Source organism: Rhinopithecus roxellana, chromosome 12 (genome assembly GCF_007565055.1).
Source record: "Rhinopithecus roxellana isolate Shanxi Qingling chromosome 12, ASM756505v1, whole genome shotgun sequence".
In the NCBI taxonomy this organism is placed as follows: Eukaryota; Metazoa; Chordata; class Mammalia; order Primates; family Cercopithecidae; genus Rhinopithecus; species Rhinopithecus roxellana.
Genome location: NC_044560.1, coordinates 108,642,804 through 108,664,471, shown reverse-complemented (window position 1 = coordinate 108,664,471; position 21,668 = coordinate 108,642,804). Strand labels below are relative to the sequence as shown.

The 21,668-nt window shown below is 52.7% G+C and overlaps 1 protein-coding gene across 2 annotated transcripts; it reads left to right on the top strand.

The window, feature by feature from the left end:
* The first annotated feature begins 84 nt into the window (after window positions 1-84).
* RASIP1 (Ras interacting protein 1) lies at window positions 85-21,582 on the top strand. Of its 2 annotated transcripts, none has more exons than XM_030913792.1 (12): window positions 85-277; window positions 509-649; window positions 1,157-1,842; window positions 5,345-5,700; window positions 11,257-11,910; window positions 14,033-14,070; window positions 14,305-14,456; window positions 14,575-14,678; window positions 16,497-16,740; window positions 16,948-17,120; window positions 19,848-19,995; window positions 21,170-21,582. In XM_030913792.1, exons 2-12 carry the CDS (start codon window positions 513-515, stop codon window positions 21,367-21,369), a joined length of 2,892 nt encoding a protein of 963 aa, XP_030769652.1. In that variant the 5' UTR covers window positions 85-277; window positions 509-512; the 3' UTR covers window positions 21,370-21,582. The 2 variants fall into 2 exon arrangements, with proteins under 2 accessions (XP_030769652.1, XP_030769651.1); XM_030913791.1 differs by having other exon boundaries at window positions 16,497-16,746.
* The last annotated feature ends 86 nt before the right edge of the window (window positions 21,583-21,668 follow it).

The window sequence follows — 21,668 nt, the reverse complement described above, 5'->3', positions numbered from 1 at the left end:
AAGGGCGGGAAACCGGGACCCTTGGGTCGTGGAGGGGGCCCTCTGGCTGCGACGTAATCCCAGAATCAAGGAATGGGGCAGGGCCAACCCTCCCCAGATCTCCTCCCCCAGGCCTGGTCTCCTCACAGGACGCCCCCTCCCCGCTCTTCCTGCCGGGTTTCCTCTTGCCTTTTCCTGTCCCCCACCCAGTGCTGGGAGCCGTGGCAGAGGCAAGAACAGTGGAACTGACCCAGGCCAGTGGAGCCAGGGCCTCCGGGTGTGCCGGACCCGAAGCAGGGTAAGAGCCAGGGACCCAGCAGACCAAACCCTCCTCCCTGGGACCCAAGACTCAGTCCTCCAGCCATCTTCCATCCCAGGACCCGAGAATCCAGGGTACCATCCCTCTCCTCCCTCTGGGCTCGCAAGTCTGAGCCCCAGCCCCCTCCTCCCTCTGACTCGGAGTCCAGGTTCCCTCCACCCCATCCGCACGAGTGCCTTAGGAGTTGAGGCCTTCCTCGCCTTCCCTTAGGGCCATGCTATCTGGTGAACGGAAGGAGGGCGGAAGCCCCCGCTTCGGGAAGCTTCATCTCCCCGTGGGCCTGTGGATCAATTCCCCCAGGAAGCAGCTGGCGAAGCTGGGGCGGCGCTGGCCCAGCGCAGCCTCTGTCAAGTGAGTGCCATCTCTGCAGGACTCCTGCCCCTGCACACCTGCCTCCCATCTGTCCCTGTTCACGGCCCAGTCCCTGCAAAGGGTTGGCTCCGGTCCTCATCCTGAATTGGGCAAGCGAGCTTGTGGGCAGGGCGAGACGGTGGGGCGCAGCGATACCAGGGCACTGTGGGAGTAAGAGCTAGGCCAGGAGGTGGAGTGAGGCCAGATCAGCACGGGGATGAGGACAGAAAGAGCAGGGGGATTGATTCACCTTCCTTCCTCCCCTATCTGCTCACCTCTTGAAATTTCCTTCTGTGGGACTTGCCTTTATTTATTTATTTATTTATTTTCTCTCTCTTTGCCTCGCGTCTCTGTGCCAACCCTCACCCCCGCCCCGTCCATCCACCCTGGATCCCTGTCCTCTCTCTGGGTCTCTGCTCACTTCCCTCCTAATCTGTCCTCCACCCCCGTCTTGGCGTGTTGTTCTGGGTCTCTCTCCCGCGACTCTGTTCCCTGGCGGACTCCCAGGTCTTCTTCGTCGGACACGGGGAGCCGTAGCAGCGAGCCGCTACCTCCGCCCCCGCCGCACGTGGAGCTGCGGCGAGTGGGCGCTGTCAAGGCGGCCGGGGGAGCCTCCGGTAGTCGCGCCAAGCGCATCTCCCAGCTCTTCCGGGGCTCGGGGACCGGGACCTCGGGGTCCGGCGGCGCGGGAGGCCCTGGGACCCCGGGGGGTGCGCAGCGCTGGGCCAGCGAGAAGAAGCTGCCGGAGCTGGCGGCGGGCGTGGCCCCCGAGCCCCCGCTGGCCACCCGCGCCACGCCGCCCCCGGGGGTCCTCAAGATCTTCGGCGCCGGACTGGCATCGGGCGCCAACTACAAGAGCGTGCTGGCCACGGCGCGCTCCACGGCGCGCGAGCTCGTGGCCGAGGCTCTAGAGCGCTACGGCCTGGCCGGCAGCCCCGGTGGCGGCCCCGGCGAGAGCAGCTGCGTGGACGCCTTCGCTCTGTGCGACGCGCTGGGCCGGCCCGCTGCGGCGGGCGTGGGAAGCGGCGAGTGGCGGGCCGAGCACCTGCGCGTGCTGGGAGACTCAGAGCGCCCGCTGCTGGTGCAGGAGCTGTGGCGGGCGCGGCCCGGCTGGGCGCGGCGCTTCGAGCTGCGCGGCCGCGAGGAGGCGCGGCGCCTGGAGCAGGAGGCCTTCGGGGCTGCAGACGGCGAAGGTGAGCTGCGGGCGGGGCTCTGGGGTGGGCACTCGGGGCCAGAGAGGCGGGGTCCGTGGGGCGGGGCCTGGGCGGGGCTTGTGGGACCCGCGGGCTGGCTGGGGGCGGGGCCCGCGGGAGGGGACTGGACCGTGCGTATAGGACTCTAACAGGTGGAAGGCAGAGCTAGAGCAGGGCCGGGGGTGGCCAGATGGGCGGGCCTGAGAGTTGGGTGGGGCTTGTTGATTGAGCAGGAGTTTTACGGGGGCCGAGGTTGGGGCTTAGGCGGGGCGGGGGCTGGTTGCTGTTGGTGGCTAGGAGTGGCCTGCAGTGGTTCTGAATTGGGGTTAGGGCCTTCTGCAGGTATTTCAGACTGCCTTGGAGGAGGTGGGGTGTGTAGCGGGGTCTGCGGAGTAGTAGATCCTAAGGAGCGTTTGTGGAATGGGCAGGAGTCCTCAGGGACCTGAGGGATTCGCCCTGTGTGGTAGGTTAGAGGACGCTAACAATTTGCTGACCTTTGAAAGTTTCTTTCTCTACCCAATCCCCACTTTCTGGTAGGGTTTCTGCGAGGTCTGTTAGGTGTACATCCTGCAGCTTAGTGGCTTAAAATGTATTATTTGATGTGGTTTCTTGGGGCCAATTGGGAGAAAGTGAAATCAATAGCGCAACTGTTTTGATACTGAATATTGACAAAGGTCTTTTTGAATTAAAGAACTAGTCCTGGCCGGGCGTGGTGGCTCACGCCTATAATCCTAGCACTTTGCGAGGCTGAGGCGGGCGGGATCACCAGAGGTCGGGAGTTCGAGACCAGCCCGACCAACATGGTGAAACCCTGCCTCTTCTAAAAATACAAAAATTAGCCAAGCGTGGTGGCGCATGCCTGTAATCCCACCTACTCGGGAGGCTGAGACATGAGAATCATTTGAACCCGGGAGTCAGAGGCTGCAATGAGCCGAGATCGCACCACTGTACTCCAGCCTGGGGGACAGAGCGAGACTTCCTCAAAAAAAAAAACAAAAAAACGGTAGGCCGGGCGCGGTGGCTCAAGCCTGTAATCCCAGCACTTTGGGAGGCCGAGACGGGCGGATCACGAGGTCAGAAGATCGAGATCATCCTGGCTAACACGGTGAAACCCCGTCTCTACTACAGATACAAAAAACTAGCCGGGCGAGGTAGCGGGCGCCTGCAGTCCCAGCTACTCGGGAGGCTGAGGCAGGAGAATGGCTAAACCCGGGAGGCGGAGCTTGCAGTGAGCTGAGATCTGGCCACTGCACTCCAGCCTGGGCGACAGAGCGAGACTCCATCTCCAAAAAAAAAAAAAAAAAAAAAAAAAAAAAACGGAAAACAAACAAAAAAAACCTGCCCTCCAGAAAAAGAAAAAGGAGTTGGAGAGACCTAGGAGCCGGAGGAGTAAGCCTGAACAATGTTCTCGGGAGCGATGCAGAGCAGATGGGCGGGGCCTGTGATGGGGCGGGGCTTGTGGAAAAGCGTGCCCTGGCGCACAAAGTGTTGGGTCGCGCGAGGAGTGGTGGCATGTAGTGCGCATGGGTCTCTGTGGTAGGAGGCAGCTCTGCCAAGTAGGTTGAGGTGGTTATTGAGCAGGGCCTATGTGGGTGGAGCATAGAAGGGGTGACACCTGCGTGAGTGAATGCAGGTTCCTAGATCAGGCCTGCTGGGGCTAAGATGGGCGGAGCCTCTGAGGGGCAGGCCTTGGATAAGATGGCCTTAGGCTGTGTTGACTGCCAAGTGGGATCAGATGGGAAAGGAAGGGGCTGGAGGAAGATGTCATTGTAGAGGCGAACGAAGGCCTTGACCTCAGAGAAGGCCAGGCCTGGAACTGAAGGTAGAGTCAATGGTGAAATAGCTGGTGCTGGACCGCGCCTGGCAGGGGTGGAGACTTCTAAACGCTTTTCTGTATCTGAGCCTCCCTTTGGGAGATAGAATGTTATCGCAATTAAACTGATGGGCTTGGAACTGGGGTTTGGATTCCAACCCATTCTGTGACAGTTAATCTCAGTAAAATCCTAGGTGAGGATTCAATGGGATAATATATTCATGTATATAAAGGGCCTAGCACAGGGCTTGGTACAGAGTAGGTGCTTAATAAAGAATGATAATAATCATTGTCTCCACTCCGCCATGGACAAAATATCCATTGAGCACCGGTGTAGGCCACACATTTTCCTTTTTTTTTTTTTTTTTTTTTTGAGATGGAGTCTTGCTGTGTTGCCCAGGCTGGAGTGCAGTGGCACTATCATGGTTCACTGTGACCTCCACCTCCTGGTTCAAGCGATTCTCCTGCCTCAGCCTCCTGAATAGCTGGGATGACAGGCGCCCACTACCACACATGGCTAATTTTTTATATTTTGAGTAGAGATAGGGTTTTGTCATGTTGGCCAGGCTGGTCTTGAACTCCTGACCTCAAGTGATCCACCCACCTCAGCCTCCCAAAGTGCTGGGATTACAAGCATGAGTCACCGCGCCTGGCCTGGCCACACAGTTTTCAGGGCACTGGAGAATACAGTGGAGACATTAACAGATGAGATTTCCACCCTCCCATATCTCACAAGCCTAGTGGGAAACACATTAGTCCATTCATTCAGCTCATTTCCATTCGGTACCTACTGTGTGCCAGGGTTCTTGCTGGGTCCAGAAAAAGCCCAGAGTACCCGGTGGTGCAGTCACCTGCTTCAACTTGGACTGTCAGGGATGGGTCTTTAGGAAGAGGTGGTTTCAATCTCCTGGAGGGCAAGGTCTTTTCTGTTACCCAGAGACCTGACAGTCCTAAGCATGTAGTAGGTACTCAATAAATACTTGTTAAAAGAACAAATGGGCCGGGCGCTGTGGCTCATGCCTGTAATCCCAGCACTTTGGGAGGCCGAGACGGGCAGATCACAAGGTCAGGAGTTCAAGACCAGCCAGTTTGAGACCAGCCTGGCCAACATGGTGAAAACCCATCTATACTAAAAATATAAAAATTAACCGGGTGTTGTGATGTGTGCCTGTAATCCCAGCATTTTGGGAGGCCGAGACGGGCAGATCACAAGGTCAGGAGTTCAAGACCAGCCAGTTTGAGACCAGCCTGGCCAACATGGTGAAACCCCATCTATACTAAAAATATAAAAATTAACCGGGTGTTGTGATGTGTGCCTGTAATCCCAGCTACTTGGGAGGCTGAGGCAGGAGAATTGCTTGAACCTGGGAGGCAGAGGTTGCAGTCAGCCGAGATCGTGCCACTGCACTCCAGCCTGGGTGACAGAGCGAGACTCCATATAGAAAAAAAAAAAAAAAGAACAAATGATTCAATGGAAAAGAATGAATGAAATTCCTGAGCTGAAAACTGCAAGATGGGTATTAATCAGGAGAGAAAGGTGTTCCAGGGAACAGAATACCCAAAGCCTAAATCCTAAATGTGGGAAGCAGCGTCACCTCTCTGTAATCAGTTATTTGTCTCATAATCTGCAACTCTGTGTCTATCCCTGTCTTTCCAGGCTCAGCCTCACTGTTCTCCATCTCTCCGCAGGCACGGGTGCCCCTTCGTGGCGCCCACAGAAGAACCGCTCCCGGGCGGCGTCGGGCGGGGCGGCGCTGGCCAGTCCTGGCCAGGTGACGGGATCAGGGGCCCTAGCTGGGTCTGGAGGCAAGGAGCGCTCGGAAAACTTGTCCTTGCGGCGCAGCGTGTCGGAGCTTAGCCTTCAGGGGCGGCGGCGGCGGCAGCAGGAGCGGAGACAGCAAGCACTTAGCATGGCCCCAGGGGCAGCCGACGCTCAAATCGGACCTGCAGACCCCGGGGACTTCGATCAGTTGACTCAATGCCTCATCCAGGCCCCCAGCAACCGCCCCTACTTCCTGCTGCTCCAGGGCTACCAGGACGCCCAGGTAAGCGCCACCCCAGCCCCGCACGCCCAGAGCCCTATACCCCACCTGTTGGTGGGTGAGCAACAAAACTACAACTCCTAGAATGCCCAGGGGCGCTAGCCTCAGGTACTCTAGTGGGGCGTGGTCCCTCAAGGTTCCGGAGTAGAGATTCACAGGTGAGATTTACAGCAGATGGAGAGTGGATGACTGAGAAAGAGTCCATTGGAGTAAGAAATAGGAAAGAGTTCACTTTATTCAAAGTTGGAGGAAAGCACTGTCTTCATTAAGGAGATTCCATTGTAGAAAGAAGATCCCCCGCTGGGTGTGCGGTTCACTCCCATAATCCCAGCACTTTGGGAGGCCAAGGTGGAAGAATTGATTGAGGCCAGAAGTTTGAGACCAACCTGGACAACATAGTGAGATCCTGTCTCTACCAAAAATTAGGTCCGGCGCAGTGGCTCACGCCTGTAATCCCAGCACTTTGGGAGGCCTTGGCGGGTGGATCACCTGAGGTCAAGAGTTCGAGACCAGCCTGACCAACATGGAGAAATCCCGTCTTTACTAAAAATACAAAATTAGCTGGGTGTGGTGGCATGTGCCTGTAATCCCAGCTATTCAGGAGGCCAAGGCAGGAGAATCGTTTGAACCCGAGAGGCAGAGGTTGCGGTGAGCTGAGATTGTGCCACTGCACCCCAGCCAGGGTGACAGAGCAAGACTCCGTCTCAAAAAAAAAAAAAAAAAGCCAGGCATGATGGTATGCACTTGTGGTCCCAGCTACTCGGGAGGCTGAGGCAGGAGGATCTCTTGAGCTCAGGAAGTCGAGGCTTCAGTGAGCTATGATGGCACCACTGTACCATCACCAGCCTGGGCTACACACAAAGGCCCTGTCTCCAAAATAAATTTTTTTTGAATAAAATTTTTTTAAAATAAAAAAAGTTTTTGAAAGAAAGAAGATCCCCTTGGAAATATCTATTTCTTGAATCTGTTTCTTGAGAGGGAGTAACAGGGGAGTCCACCTTCTAGGGCAGGGAAGTCATTTGGTACCTGGGATCATGTTCTGGATAAGCCTGTTTTCTTGGTAGGAGTGCACTGACCCCGCCTTTTTTTTTTTTTTTTTTTTTTTGAGATGGATTCTCTGTCACCCAGTCTGAACTGCAGTGGCATGATCTTGGCTCACTAAAACCTCCGCCTCCCAGGTTCAAGCAATTCTCCTGCCTCGGCCTCCTGAGTAGGTGGGATTATAGGCACCTGCCATGATACCCAGCTAAATTTTGCATTTTTAGTAGAGACAGGGTGTCGCCATGTTGGTCGGGCTGGTCTCTGAACCCCTGACCTCAAGTGATCCGATCCACCTGCCTCGGCTTCCCAAAGTGCTGGGATTACAGGTGTGAGCCACCGTGCCCAGCCAGCACTGACCCATTTTTAGAAGGTGATGCTTTACATTGGAACAATTTGACCACTATGGATGAAGGCAGGTGGTATTGATCCTTCTATCTATTTTACGTAGCTGGGTACCAATAGAACTTGATTGGTACAAAAGAGGAAGAAAGGATTGGTGGTTGAGGATCAGTGGGAAGTTACTGCATTAATAGAAATGTAATGTGTTGTCTGGGCACAGTGGCTCACTCCTGTAATCCCAGCACTTTGGGAAGCTGAAGCAGGAGGATCACTTGAGCCCAGAAGTTTTGGACCAGCCTGGGCAACAGTAAAATCTCATCTCTACAAAAAAGGACAAAAAATTACCCAGGTGTAATGGCACCTATCTGTAGTCTCAGCTACTCAGGAGGCTGAGAGGCAGGAGGATCCCCTGAGCCCAGGGAGGTCTAGGCTGCAGTAAGCTGTTATCACACCACTGCACTCCAGCAGGGAGAGTGAGTAATGTGTTATTTATATATATTCATTTCACATAAATATTCATTTATGTGCAGTGATGGGGGAATTATCCTTATGGTGTGACCAACCGATGGTTAATAATGGTACAGCCAAGCTAAACAAGTACAGCTGGGACCAATGGCAAAACCTTGTCTCTATAAAAAATGAGAAACAAAAAGAAGGTGGTATAGCTTACTCGACAGCTCCATTTTCACGGCCACAGAAAGGTCCAATCGGGTTAGGCAGCTTGATTGTGTGTATGGGTGAGAGGTAAGACTCTCTTCAGGAAAGAGATTGCATGGAAAAATTCATTCTTCCTTGTGGGGGCAAGGAGATGGGGAGAGCTCACTGTAGTAAAAGGATTGTATATACCGTAACAGATATTCCTCTGGACAAGGCTGGAGAACACAAGGGTCTCTTTTGGGAAGGTGGTCAAATTGGAAGGACATATTCTTCCAGGTGGCAGTTCAAAGTAAGCCTGGGAAACATAGTGAGACCTCGTCTGTATAAAAAACAAAAAACAGGCCAGGCGGTGGCTCACGCCTGTAATCCCAGCATTGTGGGAGGCTGAGGTGGGCGGATCATGAGGTCAGAAGATCGAGACCATTCTGGCTAACACGGTGAAACCCCATCTCTACTAAAAATACAAAAATTAGCCGGGCGTGGTGGTGTATGCCTGTAATTCTAGCTATTTGAGAGGCTGAGGTAGGAGGATCACTTGAGCCCAGGAGGTGAAGGATGCAGTGAACCAAGATAATGGCACTACACTCCAGCCTGGATGACAGAGTGAGAGACCCTGTCTCAAAAAAAGAAAAAAAAAAAAAAAAAAAAAAGGTCTCATTGGAATTGTTCACTCCTTGGAGGCAGGAATACCAGGTGAATCTATTGTAGGAATTCATCTGGGTTTGTTGATTCATGGAGTGGCTGTGATGTGAGAGTTCATTGTAGGTGCTGAGAAAGCATCCCTTCCTGGGCTAGGGAGCAGGAGAGCCCACTGTAGAAAGTGGGCTTATTATTTTGGGTCTCCCATTCCTTCAGACAGGAATGAGGAACAGGAGATTCCACCTTCAGAAGGTGGTAAGACTGGAAAGGCCCATTTTTCTACAAGGATAGATGAGCAAATCTTTAGGAGGTAGAAGTCTTTTGGAAACATCCATTCATGGGGTAGGGGTAATGGTAGAATGTAGCGTACAAGGGGGATCTATGTATATCACGATGCCTGTTGCCTCAGACATGGTTGGTGAATGGAAGGCAGTAAAATCGAGTGGTTCTATATTTATGGAAGGGAGATGAGAGTCCATTTTTTAGGACGAGGTCTTCTGGAATGCCTGTCTTCATTTGGTAAATGAGATGGAACACTCTGGTAAGAAGAGGTTGTCCGTGAAGACATTTATTTATACATGGAGTTACCAAAAGAGCCCACTATATGGAGATCTTTTTGGAGATACCCTTTTTGGGGATTGGAATATTGAGAACATCCATTGATGGAAGGAGGACTCTCTTTTTGAAATCCTCCATCAGGGGACTGGGAGTAATAGGTGAGTCCATTGTAGGAGTATGTCTCTTTGGAAGTGAGATCATCATGGTGTGGGAAATGAGTAAGTCCACTGTAGAAAGGGGATCTCCTTAGACATGTGTACTCAGGGGGAGAAGAAATTGGAGGAAACTTTTGTTCCAAGAGAATCTCTCTCTCTCTCTCTCTCTCTCTCTCTCTCGACAGAATTTCATTCTTTTTGCCCAGGCTAGAGTGCAATGGCACGATCTCGGCTCACTGCAACCTCCATCTCCCAGGTTCAAGTGATTCTCCTGCCTCAGCCTCCCGAGTAGCTGGGATTACAGGCATGAGCCACCTCGCCTGGCTAATTTTATATTTTTAGTAGAGACAGGGTTTCTCCATGTTGGTCAGGCTGGTCTCGAACTCCCTACCTCAGGTGATCCGCCTGCCTTGGCCTCCACTGCGCCCAGCCTCTTTTTTTTGAGTCTCACTCTGTTGCCCAGGCTAGAGTGCAGTAGCATGATCTTGGCTCATTGCAACCTCCACCTCCTGGGTTCAAGCGATTCTTGTGCCTCAGCCTCCCAAGTAGCTGGGACCACGGTCATGCACCACCATGCCTGGCTAATTTTTGTATTTTTAGTAGAGACGGGTTTCATCATGTCTGGTCTTGAACTCTTGACCTCAGGTGATTCACCTGCCTCGGCCTCTCAAAGTACTGAGATTACAGGCGTCAACCACTATGCCTGGTCCAAGGGAATCTCTTTATAAGTACCCATTCATTGCTTTAGGAATATTGAGAGAAACTATTATTGGAAGGGGAAATATATCTGGAAGCCTTTATTTATGGTGGGGTGGGGGTGAAATAATGGACAGGTGGGACCAGGGATGGGGAAAAGGAGATTTCCTTGGAAAGGTCCATTCTTTGAGGGTGAGTGTAGTTGGACAGTTCATTTTAGAAATGGGGATCTCCTTGGAAGCATCTAATGCTTGAGGGAAAGAAATGGGAGAGCCCACGTTAAGAAATGGGTCTCTGGCCAGGCGTGGTGGCTGGTGGCTCACGCCTGTAGTCGCAGCACTTTAGGAGGCCGAGGCGGGCGGATCACAAGGTCAAGAGATCAAGACCATCCTAGCCAACATGGTGAAACCCTGTCCCTACTAAAAATACAAAAATCAGCTGGGTGTGGTGGCCCGTGCCTGTAGTCTCAACTACTCGGGAGGCTGAGGCAGAAGAATCGCTTGAACCCGGGAGGCAGAGGTTGGAGTGAGCTGAGATCGTGCTACGGCACTCTAGCCTGGCGACAGAGCAAGACTCCATATCAAAAAAAAAAAAAAAAAAAAAAAAAGTCCGGGCGCCGTGGCTCACGCCTGTAATTCCAGCACTTTGGGAGGCCGAGGTGGGCGGATCATGAGGTCAGGAGATGGAGACCATCCTGGTGAACACGGTGAAACCCCGTCTCTACTAAAAATACAAAAAAATTAGCCGGGCGAGGTGGCGGGTGCCTGTAGTCCCAGCTACTCAGGAGGCTGAGGCAGGAGAATGGCGTGAACCCGGGAGGCGGCGGAGCTTGCAGTGAGTGGAGATCACGCCACTGCACTCCAGCCTGGGTGACAGAGTGAGACTCTGTCTCAAAAAAAAAAAAGGAGGAGTCTCCTTGTACATAGCCGGTCTTTGGGATGGGTGTTATGGGACCATCCACCACACAAAGTGCCTAGAAGAGTCCACTCAGTGGCGGTGGGGGTGCTTAGACAGTCCTTTGAGATCCCAAATCTCCTTGGAGTGTTCATTCAAAGTCGGTGGGGGGCCGGGCGCGGTGGCTCACGCCTGTAATCCCAGCACTTTGGAAGGCTGAGGTAGCTGGATCACCTGAGATCAGGAGTTCCAGACCAGCCTGGCCAACATGGTGAAACCCTTTCTCTACTAAAAATACAAAAATTAGCCGGGTGTGGTGTCGGGTGCCTGTAATCCCAGCTACTCAAGAGACTGAGGCAGGAGAATTGCTTGAACTCAGGAGGCAGAGGTTGCAGTAAGCTGAGATCGTGCCACTGCACTCCAGCCTGGAGGACAGAGCGAGACTCCATCTTAAAAAAAAAAAAAAAAAAAAAAGAGAGAAGAAAAAAAAGTTGGTGGGAATAGGAGAGTTGTTGTAGAAAACAGATCTGAAGATCTGTATGGAAGTGATGTCCTTAGTGCATCCTCGTTTTCCCTGCAGGACTTTGTGGTGTATGTGATGACGCGAGAGCAGCACGTGTTTGGTCGAGGTGGGAACTCGTCGGGCCGCGGCGGGTCCCCGCCTCCCTATGTGGACACCTTCCTCAACGCCCCGGACATCCTGCCCCGTCACTGCACAGTGCGCGCGGGCCCTGAGCACCCGGCCATGGTGCGCCCGTCTCGGGGCGCCCCAGTCACGCACAACGGGTGCCTCCTGCTGCGGGAGGCCGAGCTGCACCCGGGCGACCTCCTGGGGCTGGGCGAGCACTTCTTGTTCATGTACAAGGACCCCCGCACTGGGGGCTCGGGGCCGGCGAGGCCGCCGTGGCTGCCTGCGCGCCCCGGGGCCCCGCCGCCGGGCCCTGGCTGGGCCTTCTCCTGTCGCCTGTGCGGCCGCGGCCTGCAGGAGCGCGGTGAGGCACTGGCCGCCTACCTGGACGGCCGTGAGCCAGTCCTGCGCTTCCGGCCGCGCGAGGAGGAGGCGCTGCTGGGCGAGATCGTGCGCGCCGCAGCCACTGGTGCGGGGGACCTGCCGCCCCTCGGGCCCGCCACGCTGCTGGCGCTGTGCGTACAGCATTCCGCCCGTGAGCTGGAGCTGGGCCACCTGCCGCGACTGCTGGGTCGCCTGGCCCGGCTCATCAAGGAGGCCGTCTGGGTGAGCGCCCCCCAATCCCCATCCAGCCCCGCCAGCGCCCCAAGTCCCTTCTCCAGCCTCCCCTCCCCACATTCAACCCTTTTCATAGCTGGGCTGGGTGAAACCACTGTTCCCAGGATGCCTTGGGAAGGATTTGGGTTTTGTTTTTGTTTTTGTTTTTTGTTTTTGAGACGGAGTCTCGCTCAGTTGCCCAGGCTGGAGTGCAGTGGCGGTCTTGGCTCACTGCAACCTCTGCCTCCTGGGTTCAAATGATTCTCCTGCCTCAGCCTCCCGAGTAGCTGGGATTACAGGCGCCTGCCATCACGCCCGGCTAATTTTTTGTATTTTTGGAAGAGCCGGGGTTTCACCATCTTGGCCAGGCTTGTCTGGAACTCCTGACCTCGTGGTTCGCTCGCCTTGGCCTCCCAGAGCGCTGGGATTACAGGTGTGAGCCACTGCCCCCAGCGTTTTGGGGTTATTAAATAGTAAGGGGCCCCCCATAGAACGCTGGGAGTTGTAGATCCACTGCACTGAAGGGGAAGCCCAAACTCACGTTAGGAGAACTCACCTAAGCACTGAACTCACCTTAGGAAGAAACCATTATGGGAGATGGTGGGGGAGAGATCCCACTGGATGAGAAGTTGGGAGAGGTCAGTGTGAGAATTCACTGCAGCCCATTGGGCTTGGAGTTTGGATAGTAGTGAGCAAGTTCATTCTTGGAGGTGAGGAAGCACAAAGCCACTGGACCTACAGATGGAAGTTCCAGAAAGAAACCATTCAGAGTTGGGGAACGTTCCATCCTATTGAGCTCGGGCCTAACCAGAGAGGTTTAAGGAGTTTCTTGAGGGTAAAAATTGGAGAAGAGGACCTGAAGGAGCTACACTACTCATAATCATAGAGTGTGTGTGTTTTAAAAAGTAAGGAGAGACCATTCTAAAGCTTGTGGGATTAGAATTTGTCTGAAGAGCTGGGCGTGGTGGCTCATGCCTGTAATCCCAGCACTTTGGGAGGCTGAGGCGGGCAGATCACCTGAAGTTGGGAGATCGAGACCATCCTGGTTAACATGGTGAAACCCTGTCTCTATTAAAAATACAAAAAATGGCCGGGCGCGGTGGCTCAAGCCTGTAATCCCAGCACTTTGGGAGGCCGAGACGGGCGGATCACGAGGTCAGGAGATCGAGACCATCCTGGCTAACACGGTGAAACCCCGTCTCTACTAAAAAATACAAAAAACTAGCCGGGCGAGGTGGCGGGCGCCTGTAGTCCCAACTACTCGGGAGGCTGAGGCAGGAGAATGGCGTAAACCCGGGAGGCGGAGCTTGCAGTGAGCTGAGATCTGGCCACTGCACTCCAGCCTGGGCGACAGAGCGAGACTCCGTCTCAAAAAAAAAAAAAAAAAATACAAAAAATTGGCCGGGCGCGGTGGCTCAAGCCTGTAATCCCAGCACTTTGGGAGGCCGAGACGGGCGGATCACGAGGTCAGGAGATCGAGACCATCCTGGCTAACACGGTGAAACCCTGTCTCTACTAAAAAATACAAAAAACTAGCCGGGCGAGGTGGCGGGCGCCTGTAGTCTCAGCTACACGGGAGGGTGAGGCAGGAGAATGGCCTGAACCCGGGAGGCGGAGCTTGCAGTGAGCTGAGATCTGGCCACTGCACTCCAGCCTGGGTGACAGAGCGAGACTCCGTCTCAAAAAACAACAACAACAACAACAACAACAAAAAATTAGCCAGGCGTGGTGGCACATGCCTGTAATCCCAGCAACTTAGGAGGCTGAGGCAGGAGAATCGCTTGAACCTGGGAGGCAGAGGTTGCAGTGAGCCGAAATTAAGCCATTGCACCCCAGCCTGGGCAACAACAGGGAAACTCCATCTCAAAAAAAGTAAAAAAGAATCCGTATGAGGAGTAAAGGCCGGTTGCAGTGGCTCACACTATAATCCTACTGCTTTAGAAGGCCAAGGTAGGAGGATCATTTGCGCTCAGGAGTTGGAGACCATCCGGGGCAACATAGTGAGACTCCATCTCTAAGAAAAGTAGGATCAGTCTCTATGAGAATTGTGCTTCTAGAAAAAACAGAGTATTAACTCATAAGCCCCTCAGTGGATCCCCCTCACCTTGATTCTGATCTTACTGTTCCACAGGAAAAGATTAAGGAAATTGGAGACCGTCAGCCAGAAAAGTAAGAGAAATTCTGAGCAGAGCGGTCTGGAGGGATGCAGGGGTTGGGTTTTGCGTCCAGTTCTGTGTTCACCCCATGCATGTCTCAGTCCAAGTTTCTGCTTCTCCCTGGCACTCAACTTTTCCAGCTGTGCAATGGGGGTTGGTCTTGGTCTCCCACTTAGACTTAGATATCTTGGGGTTTGTAAACTATGAGGGCTGGGCAGGGATCACAAATTCCTTCCTCTTTTTCAAGCCACCCTGAGGGGGTCCCTGAGGTGCCCCTGACTCCTGAAGCTGTGTCTGTGGAGCTGCGGCCACTCATGCTGTGGATGGCCAACACCACGGAGCTGCTTAGCTTTGTGCAGGAGAAGGTGCTGGAAATGGAGAAGGAGGCTGACCAAGAGGGTGAGCTCTGACCCAAGCTCAGACTTGTCCAAGTCTCCCATCATGCCCTGCACCTGGGAACCTGGGCTCCTGGCTGCCAACTTCTGGTTCTCCCTCTTAACCCCAAGCCTGTCCTCAGACCCACAGCTCTGCAATGACTTGGAATTATGTGATGAGGCCATGGCCCTCCTGGATGAGGTCATCATGTGTACCTTCCAGCAGTCTGTCTACTACCTCACCAAGGTTGGCCCTTGCCTCTTACTTCCTGTTTGACATAGTGTCACTTCCTGTTTCACGTAACACCACTTCTTGTTTGTGGTAACATCACTTCTTGTTTGAACTACACTGTGTGGCTCTGATGTCACTATTTGACCAAGATTTTCTGCTTCTTTGACATGACATCCCATCTCACCCAAGGACTTTGCTGTTCTGACACCACTTGTTTGAGCTTACATCACTTCCTGCCTTTCTGGCTTCTTTTCCTTTGTAATCATCACCTGGGCAAACATGGTGGTTCACATCTGTAATCCCGGCACTTTGGGAGGTCGAGGTGTGTGGATCACTTGAGGTCAGGAGTTTGAGACCAGCCTGGCCAACATGGTGAAACTCCATCTCTACTAAAAATACAAAATTAGCCACGTATGGTGGCCTGCGCCTGTAATTCCAGCTATTGGAGAGGCTGAGGCACAACAATCACTTGAACCTGGGAGGCGGATGTTGCAGTGAGCCAAGATCACTTCACGCCACTGCACTCCAGCCTGGCAGATGGAGCAAGACTCTGTCTCAAAAAAAATAAAATAAAGCTAGGTGCAGTGCCTCACGCATGTAATCCCAGCACTTTGGGAGGCCAAGGCAGGCAGATCACGAGGTCAGGAGTTTGAGACCAGACTGACCAACATGGTGAAACCCCGTTTCTACTAAAAATACAAAAATTAGCTGGGTGATGCCTGTAATCCCAGCTACTCAGGAGACTGAGGCAGGAGAATTGCTTGAACCCAGGAGGTGGAGGTTGCAGCGAGCCGAGATTGCACCACTGCACTCCAGCCTGGGCGACAGAGCGAGACTCCATCTCAAAAAAATAAAATAAAATAAAACAAAATAAAAAAATAAAAAGTAGTAATCACCACTTTTGACAGGCTGACCTCACTACTTGGTAACATCACCATTACCACCTTCTGAATCTCCCACTTTCTAAGTCTACTCTTCAGTCACTGTTAAGTTTTATATATAATAAATAGATAAATGATTGATAGATAGCTAGAGATCAAATAGTGCCAGGAACTGATTTAAACTGAAGATCCTCTTTCATCAGGCCCCACTTCCTTCACTTGCTGATCTCACTTCCTACAGTTCTGAATTCACTTCCCTTTCAGAACCACAGATCTTTGTCTTTGAGTGCCCTTCCTGGAAGGGCCTGCTTTCTGCCCCAGTTTCCCCACCACTACCCTTGACCTTAATACCGCTTCTTGGCATTCTTAGGGTTTCTGGCTTATGGTGTGCCTGATGCCCTATCTGCAAGAATGAGAGAGGATCTTTTGGGACAGATGACTATCAGTCTCAGAGTTCCTCTAGCAGTCTAGATTGTGAAGCCCTTTCCTCCTTCACTTCCTGTACATTCCTGCCTAGTGTGCTTTTATTTCTTCTGTTTCTGACCTCATTTCCTGTCCTTGGCCTGATCTCACTTTCCACTGGCAAACTGCCATCCCACTCCCACTTCCTGACTCTCTATTCTTTTTCTTTCTTTGGGGAATTTGGGATGAATAATTCTTTGACTGAAAGGGAACTCTTTGTCCAGTATCCTTTGTCCTCCTTGAGCTGTCTCTGCTGAGAACTACAAGTCCCACAATGCACAAGAGGTGATCTTAAAATACTCAAGAAACTTATATACCCTTCCACCAAGTAGGGATTTGCTCATGGAGACCCTTTGGGTGTTGACTGTAGAATGGACTACAACTCCCAGAAGACTTTGGTGGAACTCCCCATTATCTTCATGCTCTATTACCCTGAAGCTTCCTGGGAGTTGCAGTCTAATCACTTGTTTACCCTTCTCTCTTTCCTCAGACTCTGTATTCAACACTGCCTGCTCTCCTGGATAGTAACCCTTTCACAGCTGGGGCAGAGCTGCCGGGGCCTGGCGCGGAGCTGGAGGCCATGCCTCCAGGGTTGAGACCTACCTTGGGCGTGTTCCAGGCCGCCTTGGAGCTGACCAGCCAGTGCGAGCTGCACCCTGACCTCGTGTCTCAGACTTTTGGCTACTTATTCTTCTTCTCCAACGCATCCCTTCTCAACTCGCTGATGGAACGAGGTGAAGGTTGGCTGGGAGCTGTCAGGGAGGCAAAGACAGGAGCCACTGAGACTCAGGTCAAATTAGACACACCACGGGCTCAAGTCTCACCTTTGGGTACCCTGGAGAACAAGCTCCAGATCCCAGGCTGAAGGATAGGAACAGTCTGGGAGGCAGGAGGACAGAGTCCAGCTAACCAACTTCCTCTCATACCTTTAATGCCCACAGGTCAAGGCCGGCCTTTCTATCAGTGGTCCCGAGCTGTTCAAATCCGAACCAACCTGGACCTTGTCTTAGATTGGCTACAGGGAGCTGGGCTGGGCGACATTGCCACTGAGTTCTTCCGGAAACTCTCCATGGCTGTGAACCTGCTCTGTGTGCCCCGCACTTCCCTGCTCAAGGTGACTGCTGGTCAGCTGTACCTGACCTGACCTCTGACTCCTCAACCCCCCTCAGCCACCATCTGTATTCAGCTCACCGTTGGAGCTCTCCTTGAACCCCATGCCATCCCCAGCTCAGACACTGTGGGTAACACATTGGCAGGTAGAAGGAAGCCAGCACCAACAATGACCAAACTCGGCTGTGTCTGAATCCTGGTGGAACTTATTAAAAATGGCTTCCAGGCCTGGGCCAGGCACGGTGGCTCACGCCTGTAATCCCAGCACTTTGGGAGTCTGAGGCGGGCGGATCACAAGGTCAGGAGATCGAGACCATCCTGGCTAACACAGTGAAACCCGGTATCTACTAAAAAAAAATACAAAAAATTAGCCAGGCGTAGTGGCGGGCTCCTATAGTCCCAGCTCCTTGGGAGGCTGAGGCAGCAGAATAGCGTGAACCCGGGAGGCGGAGCTTGTAATGAGCCGAGATTGCGCCACTGCACTCCAGCCTGGGCAACAGAGCAAGACTCCGTCTCAAAAAAAAAAAAAAAAATAGTCTCCAGGCCTGGCGTGGTGGCTCATGCCTATAATCCCAACACTTTGGGAAGCCTAGGCAGGTAGATCACTTGAGGCCTGGGGTTTGAGACCAGCCTGGCCAACATGGCAAAACCCTGTCTCTACTAAAAATACAAAAATTAGCCAGGCATGGTGGCACACGCCTGTAATCCAAGTTACTCTGGAGGCTGAAGCAGGAGAATCGCTGGAACCTGTGAGGCAGAAGCTGCATTGAGCCAAGACTGCACCATTGCACTCTAGCCTGGGCAACAGAGCAAGATCCTGTCTCCAGGAAAAAAAAAAAAAAAAGTTTCCAGGGTCCCTCACTCAGACATGCTGAGTCAGAAAGTCTGGTATGAGACCAAGGAACATGTTGGTCAAAACATTCATTGAACATGAACTACCTGCCAGGCACACTGTTTAGCACTTCTAGTTTAATGCTGACAAAGCTCCATCGAAGTAGGTGACTGACTATTTTTCAGATGAGGAAACAGAATCAGGTAGGACAGGTCACTTGATTTCATTTATTTTTCCTTATTTATTTATTTATTTATTTATTTTGAGACAGAGTCTCACTCTGTCACCCAGGCTGGAGTGCAATGGTGTGATCTCGGCTCACTCCAACCTCCCGCCTCCTGGGTTCAAGCGATTCTCCAACCACAGCCTCCTGAGTAGCTGGGATAACAGGCACACGCCACCACACCCGGCTAATTTTTGTAATTTTAGTAGAGACAGGGTTTCACCTTGTTGGGCAGACTGGTTTTGAACTCCTGACCTCAGGGGATTCACCTGCCTTGGCCTCCCAAAGTGCTGGGATTACAAGCATAAGCCACCATGCCTGGCCAATGTCAATTATTTTTATTTTCCTTTCTTTTTAAATATCTTACAAAACTGTTCCCCATAGACATTTATTTATTTATATCAAATGTTTATAATGGGCTGGGTGTAGTGGCTCATGCCTGTAATGCCAGCACTTTAGGAGGCCAAGGTGGGAGGACCACTTGAGCCCAGCTTTCTTCTTCTTCTTCTGAGATGGAGTCTCACCCTGTCACTCAGGCTGGAGTGCAGGCAACACAGGGGAGACACCATCTCTACCAAAAATTTTAAAAATTAGCCAGATGTGGTGGCACACGTCTGTGGTCCCAGCCACGCCAGAAGCAGAGGTGGAAGGACTGCTTGAGTCCAGGTGGTTGAGGCTGCAGTGAGCCACAATCATGCCACTACACTCCAGCATAGGTGACAAAGCAAGACCCTGCCTCAAAACAATAAGGAAGTTTACTATGCACTTAATAAACCCCAGGCAGCATTCCAAGTACTTTACAATTTTGCCATATTGCATCCTCATACCAACTCTATTAGATAGTTCCTGTTCTCCAAATTTATGGATGAGGAGACTAGGGGATGGTGACCTGCCAGAAGGTAATAAGTGACCCACTGGGATTTTTGAACTCAGGCAGTCTAGGTGGAGTCATTGATGGTTCTGATGTCAGCTACATCAGGTGCAGACATTGTCAAACAGATACAAAGAGTGACCACCACTTTTTGTATGAGTGATGAATCCCAGAATTCACAGAATAATGAATATTCTGAATCCCAGCTAGGCGCAGAATATGAATAATGAATCCCAGCTAGGCGCAGTGGCTCATGCCTATAATCCTAGCACTTTGGGAAGCTTGAGACCAGCCTGGGCAGCATAGTGAGATCCTGTCTCTACAAAAAATTAACGAGGTGTGGTGGCATGTGCTTGTAGTCCCAGCTGCTCTGGAGGCTGGGGCCAAGGATCACTTGAGCCCAGGAGTTTAAGGCTGCAGCAAGCCATGATCGCACCATTGCACTACAGCCTGGGTGACAGAGTGATACCCTGTCTCTTTAAGGACAAAAAAAAAAAAAAAAGAAATCCCCAAGTACCATCGCCAGATTCAATAATATAAACAAATGGCCAATCTTATTTATTTCCACCCCACTCATTTCCTGTATCCTCATTTATCCTGAGGCAAATCACATTTTAAAAAATTGCTGGGAGCACACCCTTCCCCACCATCACTTTGGTGATAAACAGACTTCACAGTGCCCGGAAGACACTGCAGAGATGCCATTATCTTCCCGCCACATCCACTCCCATTAAGGAAGCCCTTCCATTTCACTTCTCAGCTGCCCTATAATGACCATCAACCTCTCACCTGATCTTCCCACCAGGCTTCATGGAGCAGCCTAAGAATGGACCACCCCACCTTGACCCCCGCCCAGCTGCACCATCTGCTCAGCCACTACCAGCTGGGCCCTGGCCTCGGGCCGCCAGCCGCGTGGGACCCTCCCCCTGCAGAGCGGGAAGCTGTGGACACAGGTGAGGAGCAATGGGATACAGCATTGGGGCTGTCAGCTTTCTTCTTCTTCTTCTGAGATGGAGTCTCACCCTGTCACTCAGGCTGGAGTGCAGTGCGCGATCTCGGCTCACTGCAACCTCTGCCTCTCAGGTTCAAGCGATTCTCCTGCCTCAGCCTCCTGAGTAGCTGGGATTACAGGCGCGCGCCACCACGCCTGGCTAATTTTTTGTATCTTTTTTTTTTTTTTTTTTTTTTTGAGAAGGAGTCTCGCTCTGTCGCCCAGGCTGGAGTGCAGTGGCCGGATCTCAGCTCACTGCAAGCTCCGCCTCCCGGGTTTACGCCATTCTCCTCCTTCAGCCTCCCGAGTAGCTGGGACTACAGGCACCCACCGCCTTGCCCGGCTAGTTTTTTTTTTTTTGTATTTTTTAGTAGAGACGGGGTTTCACCATGTTAGCCAGGATGGTCTCAATCCCCTGACCTCGTGATCCGCCCGCCTTGGCCTCCCAAAGTGCTGGGATTACAGGCTTGAGCCACCGCGCTCGGCCAATTTTTTGTATCTTTAGTAGAGACGGGGTTTCACCATGTTGGCCAGGCTGGTCTCGAACTCCTGACCTCGTGATCCCCCCCGCCTCGGCCTCCCAAAGTACTGGGATTACAGGCGTGAACCACCGCACCTTTCTTCTTTTCTCAGAATCTTGGAGTCCAGATCCCCAGTCTCCTTCTAAACCGATTCTGGACCCCTGTCCCTCTCCACCAGGAATAAGTGCAGGACCCAGCCCCTTCCCCCCTCAAGATACAGGAGTTCAAGCCCCCAGCTCCCTTTATTCTCAGTGGTTCGCATCCCTAGTCCATTCCCTCCACCAGCCACCCACCCACCACCCCTAGGAGTCCAGGTCTCGGGACTTTTGCTCCCCTGAACTTGACTCCTCCACCTTTAGGAATCTGTAAGGCAAGTTTCCAGCCCCTTCTCAGGGATTTGGGAAGCCGTTTCCCAGGCAACGGTGGCTTTCCATCGTCTGAATTACAACTTCCATCATGCCCAGGGGCTCCTAGAGTAGCGTGTGAACGGACCCCTCTCCAGGAGTTGCTGGGGTTTGAAGTTTTTTCTTCCTTTGGGTGTGACGCAGCCTCACCCCAATGCAACTACCTCACTCCCACTTTCAGACTCTAACCCCGCCTACTTCGGTCTCACAGGTGACATCTTCGAAAGCTTCTCCTCGCACCCGCCCCTTATTCTGCCCCTGGGGAGCTCGCGCCTGCGCCTCACTGGTCCAGTGACTAACGACGCCTTGCACCGTGAACTCCGCAGGCTACGCCGCCTCCTCTGGGATCTTGAGCAGCAGGAGCTGCCTGCCAATTATCGCCATGGGCCTCCCGTGGCCGCGTCTCCATGAGAACCAATACCAAACGAGAGCGCGCACCTTGAAATGTCGCAGGCTTCCACTGACAGGAGCCCGCCTGAGCGCAGAGCTTTATGGGAGTTGTAGTTCTTATCCCGCGTGGAATGTTGGGAGATTGAGTTTTCGGGAAGTAGCGGATGGGACGGTGGGAGCATGGGCTTAGGATGTGAATGCCAAGGACAAATAAAGGTATCTGTGGTATCGGCAGCGCCTCAATTGTTAAGACTTGGGGACGCTAATGATGGTTTTCTGCAGAACAAGGTTGCAGGGCCCTTGTCTGGGCCCCTGCCGAG

Excerpts from the sequence above, each read along its gene's own strand:
- RASIP1 (XM_030913791.1), top strand. The coding sequence starts at position 513 with ATGCTATCTGGTGAACGGAAGGAGGGCGGAAGCCCCCGCTTCGGGAAG. Across the intron at positions 5,701-11,256 it reads AGGGCTACCAGGACGCCCAG|GACTTTGTGGTGTATGTGAT; the intron begins GTAAGCGCCACC and ends TTTTCCCTGCAG. Across the intron at positions 14,679-16,496 it reads CTGTCTACTACCTCACCAAG|ACTCTGTATTCAACACTGCC; the intron begins GTTGGCCCTTGC and ends CTCTTTCCTCAG.